At 42.3% G+C, this 25493-nt stretch overlaps 1 protein-coding gene across 5 annotated transcripts in view; it reads right to left on the bottom strand.

The window, feature by feature from the left end:
• Positions 1-25493, bottom strand: part of LOC126253585 (rab11 family-interacting protein 4) — a 968661-nt gene that overhangs the window by 232140 nt on the left and 711028 nt on the right. For 3 of the 5 annotated variants that reach the window (XM_049955013.1, XM_049955012.1, XM_049955016.1), the window contains 2 exons: positions 24899-24970; positions 2188-2232 (listed from right to left, as the gene is read on the bottom strand). The exons of 1 other annotated variant lie outside the window; for it this stretch is intronic. In XM_049955013.1, coding sequence (XP_049810970.1) covers positions 2188-2232; positions 24899-24970 — 117 coding nt within the window. The remainder of the gene's footprint in view (positions 1-2187; positions 2233-24898; positions 24971-25493) is intronic. One more of the 5 variants, XM_049955014.1, reaches the window with a different exon arrangement.

Genomic DNA, 25493 nt, shown 5'->3' on the forward strand with positions numbered 1-25493 from the left:
TGTTGTTGTTGTTGTTGTTGTGGTCTTCAGTCCTGAGACTGGTTTGATGCAGCTATCCATGCTACTCTATCCTGTGCAAGCTTCCTCATCTCCCAGTACGTACTGCAGCCTACATCCTTCTGAATCTGCTTAGTGTATTCATCTCTTGGTCTCCCTCTACGGTTTTTACCCTCCACGCTGCCCTCCAATACTAAATTGGTGATCCCTTGATGCCTCAGAACATGTGCTACCAACCGATCCCTTCTTCTAGTCAAGTTGTGCCACAAACTCCTCCCCAATTCTATTCAATACCTCCTCATTAGTTATGTGATCTACCCATCTAATCTTCAGCATTCTTCTGTAGCACCACGCTTCGAAAGCTTCTATTCTCTTCTTGTCCAAACTATTTATCGTCCACGTTTCACTTCCATACATGGCTACGCTCCGTACAAATACTTTCGGAAACGACTTCCTGACACTTAAATCTATACTCGATGTTAACAAATTTCTCTTCTTCAGAAACTCTTTCCTTTCCATTGCCAGTCTACATTTTATATCCTCTCTACTTCGACAATCATCAGTTATTTTGCTCCCCAAATAGCAAAACTCCTTTACTACTTTAAGTGTCTCATTCCCTAATCTAATGCCCTCAGCATCACCCGAGCTAACTCGACTACATTCCATTATCCTCGTTTTGCTTATGTTGATGTTCGTTTTATATCCTCCCTTCAAGACACTGTCCATTCCGTTCAACCGCTCTTCCAAGTCCTTTGCTGTCTCTGACAGAATTACAATGTCATCGGCGAACCTCAACGTTTTTATTTCTTCTCCGTGGATTTTAATACCTACTCCGAATTTTTCTTTTGTTTCCTTTACTGCTTGCTCAATATACAGATTGAATAACATCGGGGATAGGCTACAACCCTGTCTCACTCCTTTCCCAACCACTGCTTCCCTTTCATGCCTCTCGACTCTTATAACTGCCATCTGATTTCTGTACATATTGTAAATAGCCTTTCGCTCCCTGTATTTTACCACTATCACCTTCAGAATTTGAGAGTATTCCAGTCAACATTGTCAAAACCTTTCTCCAAGTCTACAAATGTTAGAAATGTAGGTTTGCCTTTCCTTAATCTAGCTTCTAAGATAAGATTCTAAGATTATATATTCATTATTGCTAATAACATCTCGATATTATCGTACTCTCTTTCAATTCTATGACGCTTGTTTTAAACAACGTATATCTCTGTGCTAACAACATCTCGATATTATCGTACTCTCTTTCAATTCTCTAACGCTTGTTTTAAACAGCGTATATCTGCTTAGCGTCTTTGCTTGCCGTCAGTGCATGTATAGCATGCGACGTTAATGTAAATTCAGGTTATTGAATTTGTAAGCTGTAAGTATTTGAGAATGTGATTAGAAAAACACGCAACATAGTGATGCGTTGTAACGCACTATACAAAACATGTATGCATTCAGAGTAAATGAGATCCATTCACTGTTAATAGGTCTACATGTGTTTCACGTTTTTGATGCATTTCCTTCCTCAATATATGTTCTATTTTCATTTCATTTTTCGAATGCTTATCAACCTGAAAAGCCTTCACTGTAGGACACTGTGGCACTCAGAGAATTAAAAAAGTGATTAACGGTTAGTTCTGTAAGTATAATGCAGCCAGCCGACGAAGAACAAATTTTTCAAAACCAGCATGGAAAGTAATAATGATCTGTGTTAAAGAAATGTGTCAAGTTAGTGGCTGGTAATCTTACTGTACAACCATGGAACGCTCATAATGTCATATACTGACAAAAACGCTAAATAATTTTTTTCATGTTAATATTTTCTTAAAGATTTTGGTCTTTCTCATTAATTTATCAGAAGGATACTCTGGAATATTGAATGTTGTGTATGAATGAGAGCGTTCTCCGTGAACTGGCTGATTCTCTTACAATCCAGTACAGTGTCTGCTTCAGATAGAACAACGTGGTTAGCGCATTGTCGAGGGAGCAAACGCTCGCTTGTGCTGGAAGGGCTGCAGTCTCAAATCACGTCGAGAAGTACTTTCCGTGATAATTATCAGCTCGCTTGTGAGCGCGTACCAACCGCAATGGAAACTACAGTACGCTTGACATGTTTTACACTGAGTTACACGTCCCGTGTGAGATCAGCATAAGCAGCAGAGCGCGATGGGATGGGATACTTACTGTCTGAAGGAGCCCCACCGCCGATTCGGCAGGTTCTCGTTGTTGCTGCAACAGTAACGCCAGGCATTAGAAACTGTTCGTCTCGATGGCAAGTGGTACAAAGCGTGATAACCTCGTGCAGCCAATGTAAGTGCATTATCTCTGTTGGTATTTAATGGTGATTAAGGTCATGCTTCACATGCGTTTATCATCGCCACCATCACCGCCACCATCATCATCACCACAACCAATCAACATCATCAAATCTGACAATTTGGGTGCACAATTAATACTGGAATATGAATTCTACAGTTAGTTATGTCGTCACCGCAATTCCACCACCAGTACGACCTTCATCATAATCTCACCTCCACCATCGTCAACATCGCTACCAATCATCATCTCTAATATTATTAATACAAATACCAAGCTTATGAAATTTATTAAGACGGTTAACTTTCACCTTCAGTAATACTGCTTTCACCACCACTACGACGAAGCCCACAATCACAACAGATCGCCATCTATGATGCTGGCAAGACAAATGCGTTATTTATGCTGCCGTATTTAGTGTCCTAACGGCACATTTTCTTTCTACTAAAGTTTCTAGTAAACCGAACACCAACTTCGTAATATCTGTTTTCTCAAGGCGCGTGGAGTGAGAGATATGGACTTATTAAAAACGCTGCAATATTCAACCTGTGGATGCGCTTGGAAAATATTTCGGGAACTATTACACAAATAAGAACTCATTATCTCGAACGTTTGATGTTCAGTTTTCTTCAAAGAAAAAAGAAAATGCGCGTGATAAAATCTCAAATTACGATGTGCACGGTTTACTTTCATTACTTTACAGTGTTTCTCTACAGTGTATTTTACAAAAGGAATATACGATTACAGCACACTTATTCTTTTCCTCAATCAGCTTCAAATTACTTTTGAGCCGTTGAAGAGATGTGTAGTCTGTTTTCACCTAGACGAACAGTGACCAGAAACTCAGGAAACAAACAATAATACCGTCTCGAAAATTCATCACTATAAGAGATACAGGTATCGATTTACTTTTTTTAAAAAATAAAACTATTTTTGTCGCCACAATAACAGACCTTTATTAAACAAGTTCAGTGAAATCACATGCGAAAAATATATTCAATATAGGAAATTTTGTGGTGTCGTTTTGAAACCAAAGATCGCGAGCAAAAAACAATGAAAACATATGGCGACAAATTACTCTGTGTGTTAATTTTCTAAAAGAGTGCGTTCCAAATGGAGACTATCTGTACCACGACACTTTCGTATACACTGATGAGCTTATTGCTGTCGACATATCTATAGTAATCACTTTACGTCTAACAGTGATTAGCTTGCGCATATTTCTCTAATTTACGTTCCAGTGACATGTAAACAAACGTTGCCTCTTCTCCACAAAATTATTGTCGGAGAACCCAGTGACAGCAGTCATAAAGATGTTGTATCTCTGTCATGTACCTCTTGATGTAGAAAAGTATGTAGCGGGTGATAGTTATGTCTACGAAGAACACGCGAACGATTCTTTGGCTGACACCAACTTCTCTTTGTATTTGACGAGGTGGCATGCGGGTTTATTGGCACTTCTGAAGTTTCGTTGGAAGCTATCTGCCTTCGTAAACTTTTTGTTGGTGCAAAACTTCCGTTCTCGCGTACTCTTTTCATGGCATTAACGAAGGTCGGACGATTTGGACAGCGATAACTGTATATTTCTGGTGCTCTTGATGAATTTTGTTGACATTTGCTGTAAATAAAGATCTTGTTGATCAATTATTCATTAATAAATGGCATTGTACTGCTGAAAATGGTTTATGCTTCACTATCGATTCGACTATGTTGATGTTTTCCTAGTAACGCACTTTAAATTAATTGCAACATTCGTCATGACAAACGTGATATACGAGGGTAAGTCAAAAAGTAAACGGACTTTTAAGGAAAGAAATATTTATTCTAAAGATAGAAAACTGAAACAGACATTATTTTTCTACATAATTTCCTTGCACTTTAAGGCACTTTGCCCAGTGTTTCAAAAGTTTTTTCATTCCGTCCGAAAAAAATTTTTTTGTTGCACCTGTAACCAATTTTGCACTGCATCAATGACTTCTGCTTCAGTTGCAAATCTTCTTCCCCTGAGCATTTCCTTCAATAGTCCAAAGAAAAGGAAATCACTTGGAGCCAGGTGTGGAGTGACTGAAAGGGGGGGTTCCAGAAATTCGGATCCCAACTCCTTTATCATTTCGGCCATCTGTTTGGCAAAACGTTGCCAATCGTTATCTCCCTCAGGATAGCAAATTTTCGCAGTTTTCTGCGATGTTTGGATCTGATTACAAGTTTCGGTTTCGTTCACAACATATCACGATAGTTCTTACTGTTCACAGTTTCACCTCTTCGCATGAAACGAACGGCTACCACACTTGTCATGTCCCAGAACAGTGCTAGCGCAACCTTACTATCTTATGTTTGGCGTTTAAATTTCTTAAATTCTGGTGATGATGGGTGTTTACAAGCCAACTTGGCAAATTTACTTTCCGGTTCGTTATGATGCACCCACGTTACGCAACAGTTTGGTGTAAAAATCCATCTCCGTCGCGATGGTAAAGGGCCAGATGTTTACGAGAGTGGTCCATCCTTAGCCGCCTTATGCTGTGCTGACAATTCTTTCGATACTCACATTGCACTCGCTTTCCGAAAATTTAGACTGTTGTATAAGATGGAATACGCTGAACTATGACTGATATGTAAAGTATTGGCGGTTTCGTCCTCTGTGATTCGTCTGTTTTCCATCACCCGTCACGAGAACCTTCGTTGGTACTTCAGCAAGTCAAGATTTTCATCTCTAAATCTCGCCTGTCGCCAACGTCCGACATATGGACCACGAAACATTTGTGCACAAGGATCTGTGGACATATTATCGGGTCATGTTGCGTACAGACTTTGTCAAATCGCGTTTTATCCCGTATGCAATTCATCTGGCGACATGCGCTCAGTCAGTTCCAGGCTTTTGTTGACGAAGAATTTTGTTACTTACCTTATCATACGAGGTGCGGCTAGAAAAAAACCGGACTGATGCTGGAAAAAACATTTATTTACAATTATTTACAATTTCATGTTATCTCCTTCAATGTACTTTCCTCCTCGGTCTCTACACCGCTCCATACGAATTTTCCACTGTTCATAGCAATGCTGCAGATCATTTTCGGTAAGTCCATACATTACTTCCGTCGCTTTTTCTTTTACTGCTTCAACAGTCTCAAATCTAGTTCCTTTAAAAGCTGACTTGACTTTAGGGAAAAGAAAAAAGTCACAGGGGGCCAAATCAGGTGAGTAGGGTGGATGATCTAAGATGGGAATGTTGTGTTTTGCCAAAAACGTCTTCACTGACAACGCACTGTGAGCTGGGGCATTGTCTTGGTGAAGGATCCATGACTTTTTTCTCCACAAATCGTTCCGTTTTCACCGTACTCGCTCACGTAGGGTAGCCAGGACGCTAATGTAGTAATGCTGATTCACTGTTTGTCCCTCTGGTACCCAATCAATGTGCACAATCCCTTTGATGTCAGTTTTTGCTGACAATGGTCTGCCAGTGCGAGTGTCATCACTGGTGTCTTCGCGGCCATCTTTAAATCGTTTAAACCACTCAAACACTTGTGTTCGCGATAAACAATCATCGCCGTACACTTGTTGTAACATTACAAACGTTTCACTTGCAGATTTTCCTAGTTTGAAACAAAATTTGATGTTAACACGCTGTTCTTTCTGTACACTCAACATTTTCCGACGCACAGACAAAACGTCAACTACTTAAAACAGACGCCACGGGCAGACTGAGTGCAGGAGGCAGATGAAACTCGAGCAGTAGGCGGAGCGAGAGTCACGTGACAGGCCACGCGACTTTCAGCCTTATTGCATTCGTTTTATTGTTTCACCAGTACTAGTCCGGTTTTTTTCTAGCCACACCTCGTATAGTAACGAGGTGGCTCTGATGTGGTAATTTTATGTTTCGTTTTTATAAGCTCCGAAACGAAAAACAGAGGTAACCCACAGCTGTCAGATATTAGCTGGCTCTCAAAGTCATCATTTTCGGTAGACATCACATCCCGCCTGAATGAATTCAGCTTTAAACATCAGGCAAAAGATAATGTCGCATTCTCTACAGAATCATAAAAGGCTTCGGAGAAAGCTGCAATGTTTGAAGCACAACTGCAAGGAAAAAACTTTTCTCATCTTCACTTCAAAGAGTTTTGTGCTACAATCCCCGAAGATGTCAACCCTGATTTACCGAAAAAAAAAATTATTCGTGATTTGAAGAAGCACTTTTCCGAGAGATTTTCAGATGTTGACAATACTGAGAGTGACGTTCTTCTATTCCAGAATCCGTTTGATACTAACTCTGATGACGTGGCAGTTGATGTGCAGACGGAGCTCATTGATTTGCAAACAAATACCATGTTGAAGGAAGAGCACAGAGAAAGAAAACTTGTTGAATTTTACCGCTGCTTATCTGACACTGAAATTCCGAAACTGAAGAAATTTGCCGCTGCTACTACATAGTGCTTTGAACAACTTACATTTACAGAAATGAAGTATCTGAAGTCAGCATATCCGACGAGATTTACTAGTGTACATTTGAAACCAATTGCCTTGACTGAATGCAACAATACCAAACCAAAAGATATCAAGAAATCGAAACGTCAGTTTCACGAACATCAACGTTTTTTACTGTTTAGTTTGTGAGATTCGGATACCTGTACACTAGATATCATGTACCTCTCCTTTTGCTAACGTCTCCTTCCTTGATAACATTTTTAATTGATATCATTTTTAATTAATAAATAAGTTGGTTGTACTCGGTTTTTTATGTATTACATATCACGCACCCATGGTTAACACGGAATGTTGAGCTTTTTTTCGTATTTTCTCTCAGGACAGGGACCGATGACCTTTGTAGTTTGGTCCCTTCCCTCTTTAACCCAACCAACCTCTCAGGACTTTCGTTTTGTAAGTTATCTGGCCCGCTGTGAAAAAAGTTTGGTGATCTCTGATCTAGGTAAAAGCAGGTAACATACCTCTGTAATAGTTCAAAAATAATCCGAGGCGAAAAAGTTAGGCACCTCACCCTGTATGTGAAGCAGCTTGTTTCATGACAGGTAACTTTGCTCTACGCAGCGACTGAGAAAATAAAGAATTCGGCAATAGCCTCTGTGTTTTTCATTAATGTAAAACAGACAGCCGGGCTTACAGCTGTGTCCAGAGAGATGAGATACGAGCTGATATTAAGGATTGGGCCGTTCCCGGAAACAGAGTGTATGATGGCGTGAGAGATTAGTTTCGCATCTGATCTGCATACAACGGTGGACGGCCTAGACCTGAATTTACGCTGTGTTGGCCAGCAAAATAAGCTCTAACAACAGTTGTAGCAAACATGTCAAAACAGGCTGCTCAACTATATTCATTTACAGTATATTCTAGAACCACAGATTAATTTATAAAACTGTGTACCTTCATCTAGTTATCTGGCAGGATGTGTCGAAAGACGAATGTCTTTACTGACTGCGACAGTATGCGTTTGCTAAATACTCGGTCATTCACCTAGTCTTACTTACCAGAAATTTGGTGTCGATGCGTTCAACTATTTATATGATATATGGAACATCCACCTCCCCAGAACTCCGTGGATAGACATCAGCGTTGCGACCATGACGCAGAGATCCAGGGTTCGATCTTCGGTAACCAACTTCGCTTTTTAGGGTTCGGAGGGTGTGTACTGGTATCCACACAGCCTCGTGAGATGTAAGTAGTAGATGAGGAGTCAAACTGGATGGCCCACACCTGTCTGAGTGCCACACAGCGTTTATATTATTTACTCCTCGATCGGGCTCTACCGCAAAGTAAAAAGTTCGTCGTCGATTTCAGGTGAGTGTCTCATGTCGAGTTTAGTTCAGTATGCGTTGATGTCGCTGGTTCCCGCTGCTTTCGCGAATCTCGCACACGTTACACGTGTCCCTATAAACTGTGTGATGTTGAGATACTCCTGTGGCTAAAACGATTCCTCATATGTGACTTCGATAGAACATGTGTTTTACCAGGTCGGAGGTCACCTCCGGCCAAGAGCCAATACACAAGACATCAAAGGCCAGCCACAACAGGTGTGGGCCAGATTGCCACAAGAGGAGATACATAGGATTTTTACGCCCTTCCCAGCCGAATTAGTGCATGCACCCAGGCCAAGGGCCGTGCAATGTCGTATTGATAACAGGTCTCATACTGTCAAATGCTTTATAAATATGACTCGATATTGTAATCACAGAAATTTCACATACCCTCTACAACCTGTGAAATATCGTTTCCTCTTCTCCTACTGGATTCTTCTCATTTTTGGCAGGCAGTGTATTTTTAGAACGCCGCATATTATTCTGTCTACAGCACATCGCTGACTCGCAGCTGCGTTCCAGCTGTCGACAATACGTACGTTGTTTTATTCCAGTAACGAAATTATCCTACGTGTATACACTGATAAGACAAAAGTCATCGAAAGGCAACACGCACTTATACAGACAGCAGTCGTATACAAGGTATAAAAGGGCAGTGCATTGCCACAACAGTCAACTGTACACAGGTGAGTCATGTCAAAAGGTGTCGGACGTGATTGTGGACGCACGACAGTGATTGACAAACATTGAGTGCTCAGTGGTAGTTGGAGTTCGGAAATCGTTAGAAAATTCAGTATTCCGAGGTCTACAGTTTCAAGAGTGTGCCGAGAATACCAGATCTCAGGCATTACCTGTCACGACACGTAACGCAGTGGCCGACGGCCTTCAATTAACCTCCAAGAGTTGAATAGAGTTGTCAGTGCTAACAGACGAGCAACACTGCGTGAAATAACCGCAGGAATCAATGTGGGACATACGACGAACATATCCATTAAGACAGTGCGGCGAAATTTGGCGTTAATGGGCTATAGCAGCAGACGACCGACGTGAATGTCTTTGCTATCACGACATCGCCTGCAGCGCCTCTCCTGCGCTCGTGAGCATATCAGTTGGATCCTAGACGTCAGTGGCCTGGTCAGATAAGCCCCTATTTCAGTTGGTAAGAACTGATGGCAGAGTTCGAGTGTGGTGCACAATCCACGAAGCCATGGACCCAAGGCTCCACAATGGTGTGGGTTGTGTTTATATGGAATGGACTGGGTCCTCTGGTCCAATTGAACCAGTCACTGAGTGGAATGGTTATGTTCGGCCACTTGGAGACCATTTACAGCCATTCATGGACTTCATGTTGACAAACAACGATGGAATTTTTATGGATGTCAACGCACCATGACACTGAGCCACAATTGTTCGCGACTGATTTGAAGAACATTGTGGACAATTCGAGCGAATGACTAGGCCACCCACATCGCTCGATATGAATCCCATCGAACATTTATGGGACGTAATGGAGAGGTCAGTTCGTGCACGAAATCCTGCTCCGGCAACACTTTGGCTATTATGGACGGCTACGGAAGCAGCGTGGCTGATATTTCTGCAGGGGACTTCCGACTTGTTGAGTATCATGCCACGTCGAGTAGCGGCATGATGTTAGGAGATATCCCTTGACTTTTGTCAACTCAGTGTAGTTTGGTGACCTTCGACTCAGTCGTTTTGTCTGAAATTGATAGGTTTTATTTTATCCGTCCTCCTGTAAACACGGAAACACACTGCAGGTCACCCACTGTATCTGATAGTCGTTTTAAGAAACGAAGCAGAAGTATGACGAAGATTGGATTTGGAGAGTTGGATGAGACAGCGTTTGCAAGAGGCAGAGCGTCTGCAGAACATACAATCATGTCTTCTTCAGGATTCATCTGTCCTCTCACTGATACAAGGCGTGTGACATTTAGACGAGACGTCTTTGCAGTTTGGCGGATTCATAGCGGCCTCTGGCGTAGGGAAGCGACCAACGCGCGCTTCACACGTGAGGCTCAACACGTGACGGGCAGGACCTGAGCATGTGTGGTTTCGCATCGCGTGACCTGCCCCGTGTTTCCGACGTCAAGTGCAAGTCCAATGTCATCAGCTGTTGCGTACAACGATTGTACAGTACAACTGAGCCATTAGAATTAGATGAGGTTGCACCTGTTAGTGTCAAAGGGCATCTTACAAGTTTAAATGGCAAACAAGAAGCGAAAAGGGAAAAACCATCGAATGGGTCGTTCAGACCAAGACGAGCTCAAGTAAGTACAGGAAAACTGAACATCGGCGTTAATGATGCAATTTGATAGAGAAAGTAATAATTGAGCGTCTCATACATCGGTTAAGCTGCAAATAGCGGGTTGTTTTTTTGCGATTTTTTTTTTTTTCCTATTCGTATAAACCTTACACAAGCTGGTCGAGAGCTTGAAGAGGAAGCGGATACACGTTGAGATCTGATACTAGGATTCATTGTGAAGGAGAAACATGGTACGAATACGTACTCTGTTCTTAGTTACTTTCCAGGAAGGACTATCAGAACTGGGAACGGCAGTTTTTGTGGCTCGCAAAACTAGATGCTGTGTCGCTAACCGAACGTGAAATCTATATTCCTATTTAACATCCGAACAACCATCACAATCTCACACAAACAACTTCACTGTCGTTTGTGCTACACTAATGGTGATGAAAATTGCAGCACTCAGGAGTAGTGGCCTGAATGTTGGAGGTGCTCCGCACACCTTTATCCGTTAAGGAAGTTATTCACCTTATCTTACCCAGTAAGTAGATTACCAACGATATCACACAACAGGTCAACCGAAAATATTTGCTCACAGTAATGCTAGTTTCCCACCCGCCCAAATAAGACAATTTTGAACATGCAAAACAATGTATCTGGAGAAACCGATCAAGGCAAATTATATGTTTACTAGAGGAAAAATGCTCCTATCGGAGTACAAAAAATGCGAATATATTCCTAATTATTTTAAAACTGACTGAAAAAGTGTTTTTTTTTTCACCTCAACTCCAACGCGCTCTCCTAACTGTAACTCACTCAGACCCACTAGTCCACCATTGTAAGTCGCTTGCCGGACGCTGTGGCCGAGCGGTTCTAGGCGCTTCAGTCCGGAACCGCGCTGCTGCATCGGTCGCAGGTTCAAATCCTGCCTCGGGCATGGATGTGTGTGGTGTCCTTAGGTTAGTTAGGTTTACCTAGTTCTAAGTCTAGGGGACTGATGACCTCAGATGTTAAGTCCCATAGTGCTCAGAGCCGTTTGAACCATTTTTTGTAAGTCGTTCATACCCATCCATTTCCAGTCGCCCTTTCCACTCACTCACTCACTCAGCCCAACTCTTTGACATCATCTCTTTGTGTCTCTCTGTCATTGTCTCCTGTGTCACAGTCACAGTCCCCTTCGTTCTGTGCTGCTACTACAATTGCAATCTCCTCTATCAATGTCTCCTTCTTCCTCTCTCTTACTGGTAAATCTCATTCCTCCCTACTGCTGTCTCTTCTCACTATCTCTCTCTTCCTCGTTGTCACTGACATAACATTGTCTCTCGTTATCACTGGCTCTCATCCACTACCGCTTTCTCTTTATTCCTCCTCCCTCTCCTCCCCCTTCCCCCCTCCCACCACGGCACTGTGTCCTTCACTCTTTCCTTAGCACTGTTTTATCACTGTCAACTATGTTCTACTGCCACTTTCTCTCACACTGCCATTGACTCCTTCCCTCTTTCTTTAACGCAACCACTGTCTACTATCTTCCAGTATTTATCACTTTTCCGTCTCTTTGCCACTGCCTCTGTCTTTCTCTCAGCATATGTTTGCATGCCAAAATTTTTAAATGTGCTAGGGAAGGCAGAATCAGGCAGTTGTTCTCCCACTTTTCAGCCAGAATCTTTTAAAATGATGAGGAAAATACTAGAATTTTTTGTTCTTCGATAGGAGCAGGGCATGTAACTCATGCGAAAAGAAATGTATTAGTCAGTAAAATTTAGATAGTTTACTTATATGGAACTGAAATCATGCAAAACTGTACCTCAGTCCGAAATTTAGGTGCAAAAAAATGTTGCAACTGCTTCAGTAGTACAGGGTGGCGCAGGGAAACGGGGAATTTCGAAATAACGTCATTTCCATGAATAAATTCATAAAACTAGTAATTTATTAACGAAAATGAATGTATTCAGTATGCCATTATTCATTATGTCTTTACAATCAAAATGTCCAAAAGTGTCTCTTTACTTTTCAAAGATGACATCGGAAAGATGTGGTCCCATTCGGCGTTCACACTCTAACAGCCTGTTATGAAAACTCTGGAATGCGCGGTGTAGCAAATCTTTGGGAATGGCGGTGATTTACGTTCAGATGAAGCTCGTACAGTCTCAGTGTAAAGAATGTTTTAATCATTTCAACATATCGAGCGGATGTTACTGTTACTGCACTACCATCCTCACGTTCAAAAAAATAAGGGCCGATAACACCATGACATGATACAGCACACCATATTGTGACCTCGGCGCTATGTAGCGGTCGCTGGTGAAACTCACAAGGATTGTCCTGTGCCCAATAACGAAAATTCTGTTTGTTCACGAATCCGTTCAGGTGGAAATGGGCGTCGTCTGATATCCATAAGTTACCAAGGAAATTCGTGTTCTCGTTGATTTTAGCCAATATCTGGCTACTAAACTCCATACGTGACGCTGGGTCTCGTTCATGTAAGTGTTGCACAATCTGCAGCTTATAGGGATAAATTCGTGCAGTATTCTTTGTAAGCTTTGTCGCTTAATCCCTAGCGAAGATGCATGCTGTCGAACGAAGCGGCGAGGACTTCTCTGGATTGCAGCTCTAGCAGCTGCAATGTTCTCTGGGGTACATACCGTTGGAATGCCACCTGGAGGTTTCTTTTTCAAGGCAGATCCTGTTTCTTCAAAATTACGCACCCACGTTGTAATCGCATGCGCAGATGGGACACGTCCATGACGTCCAAGCTGGTAATGCTGTCGAAATGTTCTCTGCTCGGCAATCGCACTATCACCATTTTTGTAAAACGCTCTCACAGCTACTGCACGTTCCGCACCAGTCCAATTCTCCAGTCCGCAGCTCGTGGTCGTGCGGTAGCGTTCTCGCTTCCCGCGGCCGGGTTTCCGGGTTCGTTTCCCGGCGGGGTCAGGGATTTTCCCTGCCTCGTGATGACTGGGTGTTGTGTGATGTTCTTAGGTTAGTTAGGTTTAAGTAGTTCTAAGTTCTAGGGGACTGATGACCATAGATGTTACGTCTCATAGTGCTCAGAGCCATTTGAACCAATTCTCCATGATTACTAAATGGTAATGCGTTCACATCAATTGTGCAAAGTTTCGAACATCTGCCGGGGCTAGAGTGCTGCCAACTGTAACGTTCAAAATTTCCCGTTCCCCTGCGCCACCCTGTACAACACGGGGTTCCTAGATGATAACGGAGACATTTTACAGGATATTTCTCAGTGCTAGATCACTTTATAATCTACGTTTTCGCCTCACACCGGATTTTACGTGTTAAAGTTGGGTAACTTTGAACTTCTCTACCTCGGAAACGGATAATATCTAGAAAAGTTTAAAGTTTGTTCAAGATCTCAATCTTAGGAATACATGGTAAGAATTTCAGCCATGTCCATGCATAGCCGTCTTTGAATCCTCGGCTGGGTTTTGGTCTGCCGCTGACGGCGAAAATATAGTAGGAAAAAAAACCTTTTTGTGAGGTTTTACGAGGAACCACCCATGAACTAATGGTGCCTCCATAAGTTCCACCAAACCCAAAGTAGACCACTTCACAAGCAAAAAATAAATAAATAAATAAATAAATCTATTTGCTCCACTTGTCTTAGCAGTAGGAAGTGTTTAATATTCATACTTTGACCCTGCACTGTGGGATAGTGACACTAAGTCGATCTTTCTGTTGGGCATACAAATTGCAAATGGTATCCAGCTCAAGGGCTATCCAAAACACTTGGAACCCTAGGTATGAGCACCGGAATATTCCGTTTTTATGGATGGCGTTTTGGAACATATTAGATACGCATACTGTCGCATGCATACCCATATGATGTTTTCCATTCAGGATGCTTCATGTTATCTCCCCTTAGAGTTCACCTGCTTCTTGTTTTCTCCAACCCTTACTTTCTTTGGCCTCAAGTTCCTCCATTAGACGTTTCGTGTCCATTGCAAGAGTCTCTCCGCCTGCGAAGCCTCCGGTCGAATAATAGTGCAGTAGTGTTTAATTTAACGTTTAAGGCTATGGATCTCTTATTGTAGATGCCTTTTACTTGGCAGGCCATTTCTATTTCGTTAATGAGTGACACAGAAGGCATTCTCTGACAGGCTCTATCTTTTCACATTGGCGTTTAAACTTTTCGCTTGGAGCTGATTTTACGTTTGTGATAAAGTGCGTCTTCTCAAAGACAATTTGAAACCCAGACATTGCTACCTCTGTGTCTTCAGTTGGTTTTTCTGTTGTATTTATTCAGTTTGGAAGGACACTAAACCATCTGCAAAGACTAGACACTCGATTGTAGCCTAGCCTTATCCCATTTTCTAACCGCAAATTGTTCATTTCTTTCCGCCATTTTCGGATGATCATTTCTGAAACACAGTTGAAGAGCAGAGCCGAAAATCCAATCTCCTTGGCTCACTCCTTTTCTGATACGAACAGCATCAGACATCTCTCTCCGTCAATCCACTTTGGAGGCGGTGTTGCCGTTCTCTTCTTATCCAAGCCAACCTCTTCACGCATTTGAAATAGGGTGGTTTGGAAAATTCAGTCGTACGACTTCCTGAAAACGACGAAGCTCACCACGAATTTCTTGTTCTCGAGTTGGAAAAGGATGGACTTCTGATTCATAATCTGGTCATGACATGAACGTACTTTCCTGAAATCCCTTTCTTATTCCCCCAGTTGTGGATCCCACCCTATTCTGTAGTTTTTGAGAGGATTTTGTAAGTAGTTAGTAGGAGCGAGATGGCACGATAGTTATTCGCGTCTGTCCTGCCCCCTTTCTTATGCAGTGCAGCAGTTACGGTAGAGTTTCATCTACTTGGGGCGTTTTCACTTTTCCAAACTTCTCGAATAACTGCAAGAAGTTTGTCGATTGCCTCATGCTTCCGCAGTTCAACGGTTATCAGGTCAGTACCTCATTGTCCTAAGCAGATGATGATCTTAATTCTTTCCTTTCTGGGTGCAGACGAATCTTGGTGGGTGCTTGGATGGTCTTCACACACTAATACTGTCTGTGGAGCCTCTTAGTTGAGGAGATATTCAAAATAATTTTGCTAGAATCTGCATTATCTTTGTCAGTGTTGGCTACTTTCCCTTTGCAATCTTTTGATCTATAGGCTATGGGAAAGGGAGAAGGTCTGCATTTTTCCAGATTGTACTTTATAGAATTCTTGCACAATCTGTAGCAACTGATTCTTATCAAACACAGGCTTCACCCTACAGATATCTTTTCATGTAGATTTTCTCGCGTTTAGGAAATTGGTCCTGTTCGCTTCATTTCTCTGGAAATTATGTTTTTGCCAAGCTATAAACACTAATATTAATTTCAAATTGGGCCTGATTCTTCACAACGAACTTCGTAGGAGAGTTAATGTATTCTTAGGATGTTGTTTGCATGCCTAGTTGTGTGTGTGTGCGTGAATTCCTAAGGGACCAAACTGCTGAGATCATCGGTCCTTAGACTAACACACCACTTACATTAACTTAAACTAACTTATGCTAATAACAAAACACACACACACACCCATGCCGGAGGGAGGACTCGAACCTCCGGTGGAAGGGGCCTAGTTCATTAAACAGTTGCCCACATGAAGCTCGAGACAGACACCAGACATTGATGTTACAGCACGTTTCTGTGAAGTGAATACTTTGTGTCTGTGCATGAAATCACCTTAGAAAATTATCCAGATTACATTAATGAATACAAATATCTAAAATAAGCTAAATCTGTAATGTTTTCATTACAAAAAACAGTAATTACACTAGGGCAAATGTTTCTGAACTCAAGCGTTTGAGAAGATCTATAATATGTGTTTTCGAATTCAAGTTCTGATCATTAGACACACGCAGGAATTTTGGACAATGAGTTTTTAGATGTTTCTTTCCCCTGCCCTCTGTGCTGCATGGTTACTAATGGTGATATGTCCTTGACTTCTTTATAGGTGCGAATGAGAGGTGATGGATCAACCTCCGTGCAGCCCGGATTTGACAGAAACTGTGTTTCACCTTCTTGTGAGCCGGCAAGGGTGACCGAGTGGTTCTAGGCGCTACAGTCTGGAACCGCGCGACTGTTACGGTCGCAGTTTCAAATCCTGCCTCAGGCATGGATGTGTGTGATATCCTTAGGTTAGTTAGGTTTAAGTAGTTCTAAGTTCTAGGGGATTGATGACCTCAGAAGTTCAGTCCCATAGTGCTCAGTGCCATTTGAACCATTTTGAACCTTCTTGTGAGGACACCTTCTTACCGTGATGCCATGGTTCGTGACGGAGGCGGTAGAGGGGCAGAAGTAAAGCTATGAGGACGGGGCGTGAGTCGTGCTTGGGTAGCTCAGTTGGTAGAGCACTTGCCCGCGAAAGACATAGATCCCGAGTTCGAGTCTCGGTCCGGCACACAGTTTTAATCTGCCAGGAAGTTTCATATCAGCGCACACTCCGCTGCAGAGTGAAAATCTCATTCTAGAGGGGTAGGAAGTTCGTAAACCTTCGCGACAATGTCACAATCATCCCGCTGATTAAGCTGAAAAATTGGCAATACATGTAATAGGTAGTACCTATGTCTATACTACATATCTCGTATAGACGAAATGGCGTTGTAGTTATGAATATAGAGAACCTGGAGCTATACTACGAAAAAAAAGTAAAGTTTGAATCGCGTCATGCTCATTCTCATTTACGTTTTACATGATTTCCGTTCAGTCGATCAGGATATTTCTTTAGTACCTTCCAACAACTTCTTAGATGTTACCTTTAAGCCATCTAAATGGCTGCATACCGACTGTACGGACTTTTTGAAAATGGGTAGATCGACCAGAGCGGTGTTCAAATACTGCTGTGTTGCCCCTGTCACGCAGCGATCATCGTCCGATAGGCGAATCCCAGTTGGTCACATGGTTTCGTCAATGTGGATGTCATCGAATTCTATTTGCAAGAAGCCCATATACTTGCTCGGTAGCCATGGAATCCGCAGCGGAAAATAAGGGAGGTCACTGAAACTTGAATAGTGAGGACGGCTACAAGTTACCGACAGCCTGGGTCCCATCGATCCCAGTCCAACGGAACGCGTATTTTCGTTAGGCAGCTGATTCGCAATACTCGAGTTAACCATCACAAACAAGCAGCCACGAGAAAACTTCCGTGCGGTTGCGACGTCTTGTTGCAGGAAGGCGCTTTTCCGGGGTACAAGTTGCCGAATCGCTGTCGCCTATCACCTGCCAGGATAGCACTGGTAGCATCCTACCGTAAAGCCATCCCTCAACATGCATCTTTCCTTCGAACTGTTCCGTGACATACCAGACTGTGGGGTCAGTTGTCTCCTGATAACTGAAATTAGTTAGTGTAAATAGGGAGGACTGTCTCCAGAACCCAGTAGTTCGTGTCCTGTGAAAGACTGCTGCATAGACGGCAAAAACGTTGGTTTTATATTTGTTTTTGTGTTTCGTAATGGCGTTGCCTAGCACGCAAAAGTATTTTATTCAAGCCATACCCACACGTTTGACGACAGGTGGAACGTGTCCACTCTTCTCTAGCGAGAACCGTTAGGAATCGGCCGTCCCTCCCGCTCGATCGCCGACGCACTGTTGGGACGCCAGGAGAGTGCAAACAGTTGTGCAGGGGCGGTGCCGTGGTTAGCAACGTGCCTGGCTGCCTTGTACGGCCTCACGGCAGCCACTACGTCACCCTGAGTGACGTCACGAAACGTGCTGACGTAGGCGCCAACCCCCACGCGGCTTGCCGCGTCCAAGCACCTTGCCAGCTCACGTTGGCGCCTTCCAATGCTCGACAGCAACTTCTTGTGTTTGTGGTATACACTGTGTCATACTCCAAACTTTAGTTCGCCGCGCGGTTAGAGGCGCCACGTCGCGAATCGCGCGGACCTTCCGCCGGAGGTTCGAGTCCTTCCTCGGGCATGGGTGTGTGTGTTGTCGTTAGCTTAAGTTTAAGTAGTGTGTAAGTCTAGGGACCGATGACCACAACAGTTTGGTCCCTTAGGAATACACACATTTGACCATTTTTGAGCTTTACTTCGTCAGTATAGCTTTCATTAATGCTATGGCCAATAATGTCCCAAAGTAACTGAAGTCTGGAAAAGGGAAACGTTGTAAGTTCCATTTTTTCTCATGCGTTTTCAGTGCTATTATGTTCTCGATAATATGTTGCACGTTTCTAGACTTGATCCAGGTGACGAACAATGGAGAAGGTCACGTTAGTAGATAGATGGTGCGCGGGCTTTTTACTAAGCTACGGTTCCCTCTGGAATTTCAGAATTTAAAAGATATGAGAAACGTTTTTTGTTGACTACGGTTCTCTTAGTTAAAAACCTAATGCAACACCTTAGGAAACAAAACGAGGAGACGACCGAAACATCCTATCTAAAAAATATGATCAGTGAGAGATGAAGAGGGCTGCTGGAGGAGTATGTTCTAGCTGCAGAGACAAGGCGTAGCCTATCGAAAAAAGAAGCCTCCGCATTAATGGCAATTCGAACAATAACTATTTTGTCAGACACTGACATTTTTGAGACCGTGACAGTATAGAAAATACAAAATGATTCTTGCAAAGAGAAAAACAGCAACCAGTCACTTTTAAGAGTGGTGTTTATCTACTCAAATAGCTCCGTTACCGGTTTCTAAAAGGTGGGTTCATTTTCAGACGGGTGGTCAGTCTTATATAACATATAGGAGCGCAATTAGGAAAGTAAGTTCCGATCGGTCACGAAATGGAAAACTGAAAACCCCGATGAAGCTCTGCACAGATGTGTTGGACGGTGTCTCTAGTAAGCCTGTCGATTGCGTCACGTCGCTTTTTTCAGTTCTGAGCGCACGGTGAGCACGTAAAGATGCCTATAAAATAGTGTCACCCGTCAAGTATGACGGCCTGGTGAGAGATTTCGGTTTATGTCGTGCAGCCCACATAACATAACTGTCATACGTTTTCCTTCTTTGTGACAATTGTCAGCCGCACTCGGCAGGGGCAGTGAAGATGTTCCTGCAGCGTTTTCGATGGGAAGCGTTTGATAAGTCACAATACAGCGCGTAATTGGCTCTCCCTAATTTTCATCTCTGCTTATATGAACTGCTGGCTATGAAGACAACGTTTTGGCACAGACAACGAGCTGTAGATCAGCTTAGAGAACTGGTGTAAAGCACAGGCGGCTGCCTTCTATGACGAAGGTATTAGAAAGTTGGTACAACGGTGCTATAGATGTCGAAGTCACAGCGGTGATTGTGTACAGAAGTAGATGAAATGTGTAGCTAACTGTTGCAAATAAAACATTTTTGATTTTATCAGTGGTTTCCATTTCGCAACCGAACAGAACTTACTTTCCGAATAGCCCTTAGAGTTTACATTAGTTATTCGCTTTTTGACAAATAACGCAAAGAACAACTTGAACAGTGTCTCAATGTGAAGCTGTCGTTCGAAAGAGGTAACGGCGATATTTATGTAAATAAATAGCATTATAACAATGGGTGGCTAGAGTTTTCTTTTTCCTTTTTCTCCCAAGAGTGAGTTTGTAAAATCTTTCTTCAAAACGGCTCAAATAGCTCTAACCACTATGGGACTTATCATCTGAGATCATCAGTCCCCTAGACTTAGAAACTACTTAAGCCTAACTAATCTAAGGACATGACACACATTCATGCCCGAGGCAGGTTTCGAACCTGCGACCGTAGCAGCAGCGCGGTTTCGGACTGCAGTGCCTAGAACCGCTCGGCCTTATTGCCACTTATAACCAGTCAGTTTCTTGGTATTTCACTTAGAACGCTCTTAAGAAAGTATTTATTTTATAATTTCTCTCGTCATTTTTTGCGGTGATGCCGTGAGCAGCATAATTTTGTGGTATCAGAATACCTTCCCAATTTTTTTGGATACAAATCAGTTGCGCACAGACAGACATACATTGTTTTTCCATCTTCCTGACAAATTCCAGATTTGGCGCTTAGAGCGCTTAACATTTCCACACTTCAACTGGACTGTTGAACTACACCGTAAGGAACAGTGCAGCTTTTCTTTGAATCTTGCCATCTCTTCCATCAATCCAACTACGTAGGAGTCCCAGATCGACGAACAGTTCACAAGAATTGTTAGGACGAGGATTTCCTAAACCAGGTCGGACGCAGGTGAATACAAATCATTTAGATTCTTGCAGCAAATCTCAGTCTCAAACTCTCATTCCCCACAGTTAAATTCATGCAATCCTTGCGTTTTAAATTGCTGCGAACAGATAGTCATGTGAAGTCGAACGAAATCTGGTCTTTATTTATATCTACGCGTTTTAAGGGCATTTTTTGCAATTGGTTTGAGGGTTAGCTTCCAGCAGCTGCAGCAGGGTTTCCCACACTGTGTTCCGTGGAACACTGGGGTCCCGCAGGAAGTCAATAAGTGCTCTGCGAAAAAATTAATAACATGGAGGTTTTTCTGACATTTTGATGATACTAATTTATTTTTTTAAATATTATTATGGTTTATTTGTTATTAGTTATGATTTACAATTAAAGTAATCGCTGAATAAGAAAAGTTTCCTCATTTTTTAAAATTTTATTAACCTTCAAAACAAGGTGTTCCATCAAAGTACAAGGATTATCAAAATGTTTCATCAGGGGAAAGGTTTGGGAACCACTGCGTTAAGCATGTGCTGATCATCTGCATACCTTCCTGTTTTCGTAGCATTTGTGAAACACAATTATTTAGTCAATGTTACCAGGTGGTTTGTGCTGCACTAAGCACTACCACCTCACCTCCCTCCCTCACCTATTTTAACACACACAAAAAAGAAGGAAAAACTGCAATCAAATTTTTTGAATACGATCGAGAAGTAGTGTAGCCTACGAAAACAGAGGTATGTCCCTTCCGCCAGTTCCTTATGACGTGATTTTAGCGTTCCTGTTGGGAAGGACCCTCTAACGAAAGGAGTATTAGCACACCGGGTCTGACGCGTCAGCCGTGGCCCTCAAAATGCAGCAGACGGTATGTGTCCTTAGCTGAGGCTACACATTCACGGGAGGGCACATACTCAGACAGGGCAGTTGGAATTCCCTTGTAGTACGTCATTAGCTCCTGTAGTGACGAACTCACATCGATACTGGCGCCTGTGGCAGCTGATGCTCGTCATTTCTCACGACTTTGTACACGGTGATTCAGCTACCCCTACCGATTTATGTTATGCAATTCACAGTACATCCGTATCAGGAACGGTATGCAGCCACGTAACCGATATAAATTCCCTCTCGCAGCTCTGGGTGACTGCTAGCAAACGGAATCACACTGTAAGAGATACAAATGAGATTGGCCGTGAGTTACGCTCTTTTTGGACAAAGATATATCTTACTTCTGCCATGTTTATACAAATATCTCCAATCTTTCTTTGTGTAATTGCTGGTATAATCATACAGTTTTTGGATGTCTCTGCAAGTTTATTCCGTTTATATTACTTAATCTTTCGGAAATGGTTCAGAAGTTATATATCGGAAAGTTGTTACTTCCATGCTTCCGATTTTAATATCTCCCGTTAATTTCGCTGTTTCCAATAGTCAAGAATACTTTATAAGAAAATGTTTCTGAACCATTTACGAAAGATTAAGTACTGTAAACGGAATAAACTTACTGAGACATCCAAAACCTATATGACTACAACACTAATTACCCAAAGAATGATTCAAGACAGTTGGGTAAGTATGCGAGAAGTAAGGTATATCTTGGTCCAAAAATACCGTGTAATAATCCTCAATTGTGTTTTTTACAGTATGATTCTGTTTGCTAGCAATGGCCCAAAGCTCTGAGAGGGAAATTATATTGATTACGTAGTTGTCGCCTGTCTGGATAACACTCCTGATACAGACATGTTGTGGATTGCGTAGAACAAATCGGTATGGGCAGCTGAGTCACCCTGTTTATGTCCCCTAAAACTTATTACACACTTTTTATTTTTTGAATGGTTCGAAATACGAAAACGTTTTCAGTAAAGTATAGCAGGCACACGGGCCCATTAACTCTTAACTTTTGTGTCAACAACCTGCCCGGATAGCCAAACTTGTTAACATGCCAGTTCAGGGACACAGGGAGGCAATACTGACCCGGGTCGAACAATGACAACGGGCGCTGGTAGGCCAGTCATCTCGGATGTAGTTTTTAGGCGGTTTTCCACATCCAACTAGGTAAATACTGGGCTGGTAACAGCATCCCGCCTCAGAGATACACTATACAAACCTTTGGAAAATGTTCACTTCCTTCGGGAGTGTATAAGAGACTGATGGCCTAAAATGTTTTGTCTGTTTAAACTCAAAATCATCATCATTATCATCAAGGCCATCAGTTGGTATCCACGAAGTTACTAAAGGAAGGTTAATTTTTTTTAGATGGTACGATGTACGTTTTTAACCTCATTCAGAAGCTCTTGAATACACGTAAACAGTCAATTTTTTTTAAGAAAGTGATTTCACTTTGGAAGCTCTGGGACACATAATTTTCAACCAGCCGTCATTTCATGAGATACACAGGGTGGTCAGAAACAGTCTAACAAGCTTCTAAGGCTGTTGCAGGGTAGGTTATTCTGAGAAATGATTATTAAAAACAAAAGTCGATAAGTTGCGTCTTCGCTTGGTTTCCTTAGCCCGAACAAGGGAGCGATACAAAAATAGGACCTCGGACTGCATTAAGAATCGAACCCAAGCCAACGGTTGAACAGTTCGTGCGCTATCATATATACCATAAGAACAACAGAGTCTAATTGTATCTGGCAGACTGCTTGAAACTGCGAGCGCAATGACCTGATTGGCTAGCTCCATTACTCATAAAATCGGAAACGGCGCAACCTTTCGAATTTTTTTCTTAACATTTATTTATTAGCACAAGTTACCCTGCAATACCATTATAAGCTTTACACACTGTTTCTGACTATCCTGTTTTTGAAAGCAATTTCAGATTTTTCCTTGACACAATGCCACATCTCGAAACTCCCACAAACTCTTAACACCTAAATCAAATTATACTCCAAAATAACAAAAATGGGTCTAAAGTTTGTTAAACTTTTTACATCAAAAGTACGTACTACTCCAGCGCTTTCATTTTTAAACCACTCATGAGAGCTATAGTACAAACACAGATTTATATTACAATAACTTTAGATACCCCTACTTTCCCTGTCAATGTTGTCCTCAATATGATCACTATAAAAAATAACACATGTCACAATCTCCTACAGCCACGTAGCACAATTTCCACACCTACTACCGCTTTGAACGCTGTTACTGTTACACTGCAGTACATTCGTAGATTGTACCTCACTGTACCACTAGATGAATCTGTCTTAAAATAGCATCGGAGGTTTATACGGAAGCTACTGGGACTTCAAAATAAAAATTAATAAAATGATTGCCTCAGGCAGAAATCACTGGTACTGAAAGCGTTAAACATTGCACGTACACGCATTCGGAACAATTTGCCTTGTTCCCTCTGATATCAAATGAAACTACATGGTTCCACATTTTCAAGTCTCGAACATTTATGATGTATATATGCAGACTAAAGCAATGAATGAAAATTTGTACCAAGGCCAGGATTCGAAGCTGCGTCCCCCGCTCTTTACACAGATGCGCCACCCTGGCACAGTGGATTTGCAAAACTGCACGGATTACCCCTCATCAGTACAAATTCCCATTCACACCTCTGTCCACTTGGTACTACCACTAGAACGGCATTGCAAAGGCTCTTCTACTGTATTGGAATAGCACCTCAGCGTCGAACGAATTGTGGAATCCTGCCTGAAACCCATGCTCCAATACTGTTGGAGAGCCTATGCAATGCTGTTCCAGTTTAGGGGGAATACCAGGTGGGCTGAGGTGTGAATGGGAATTTGAACTGAGGAGGGAGGCGTGCCAGGGTAGTCCATGCAGTTGTGCAAAGCCACTGTGCCTGGGTGGTTAGTAGTCAGCCCACGTGCCTAGTGAGCAGCAGACCTGGGTTTAAATCCCAGTTTCGGTACAAATTTACATTCTTCGCTTCAGTTTACACGTATACATTCATAGAAGTACCTCACCAGTGTCTCTATCTTCCAGCAGCATAGGTAGTTTATGCGAAAGTCACTGGTATTAAAATAAATTTGGCAGTTTGAGGAAAGAAAACCATCTGTATTCTGTTAAACACGAGCATGTACACGCATTTGAAACAGTTTTCGTAAGGCCTCTCTCACACACTGATGCCGAATCTTATATGGATGTTTAAAGTCTACCAGCACCGCATAATATTGTTTGTAAATCCCATAGTTTCAATAAAACCAAAATCAAAATATGAGCAACAGTCAATTGACCTTATGGAAATATTAATGAGACTGTAGATTGAAAGACAAGCAAACGAGGTTCTCCAAATGGAGAACGAAGTGGCTCATTGCAGTAACACAGTAGTTAATGATGGGGCCCAACAACGCGTGGTGCTAGCCTAGTGGGCGGTGAGTGGGGTTAGTCGCTGGCATGCAGTGCTGGTTGCAGGACAGTCAGTGTGGGTGGAGTTACCTGCTCGAGTTGGGCCTGCGCAGGCTGGTCCTCAGCCACGTGTGCCGCGCCAGCGGGCTCCGCCGGCCTTCTCTGAAACACAACACAACACACGTCACCTCCCTTACTCCTCCACCACTAGCTTACTGTATCACCAATACTTAGAGTTGTAAAACTACTGTTGGTTGACGGAGATTATCGTAAGTAAGGAAGGTAGTTTTCCTAGTGCATTTGGTCAGTTAAGGTCGTATCCCCATTGCCTGTATGTTAGGCGTGTTGCATACCTATCAGGCATTACCTCATAAGGTCCGTTTTCTTTATACATGTGATCAATGTCTTACTAGATTGTCCTAAAAACTGGAAGCGGTAAACTATCTAGATACTGAGTGAGGATATATAAAGGGCCACCTATCCTTTGGAAGATTTTTGTTCTTCATAGTTATCCTCCTTTGTGTCATTTAAAAGACAACAGTATCTATAGCAAAATTAAACCTGTCAATGTTTAATTCAGGTTTTATTCGAAAATGATTTGTAATGTGAAACCGAGGGATGTTGTAGTAAAAATAACGAAAAAATGCAGATTTATTATATAGTGCTAGAAAACGCAATTTCCTCA

This window comes from Schistocerca nitens, chromosome 4 (assembly GCF_023898315.1).
Source record: "Schistocerca nitens isolate TAMUIC-IGC-003100 chromosome 4, iqSchNite1.1, whole genome shotgun sequence".
NCBI lineage: Eukaryota > Metazoa > Arthropoda > Insecta > Orthoptera > Acrididae > Schistocerca > Schistocerca nitens.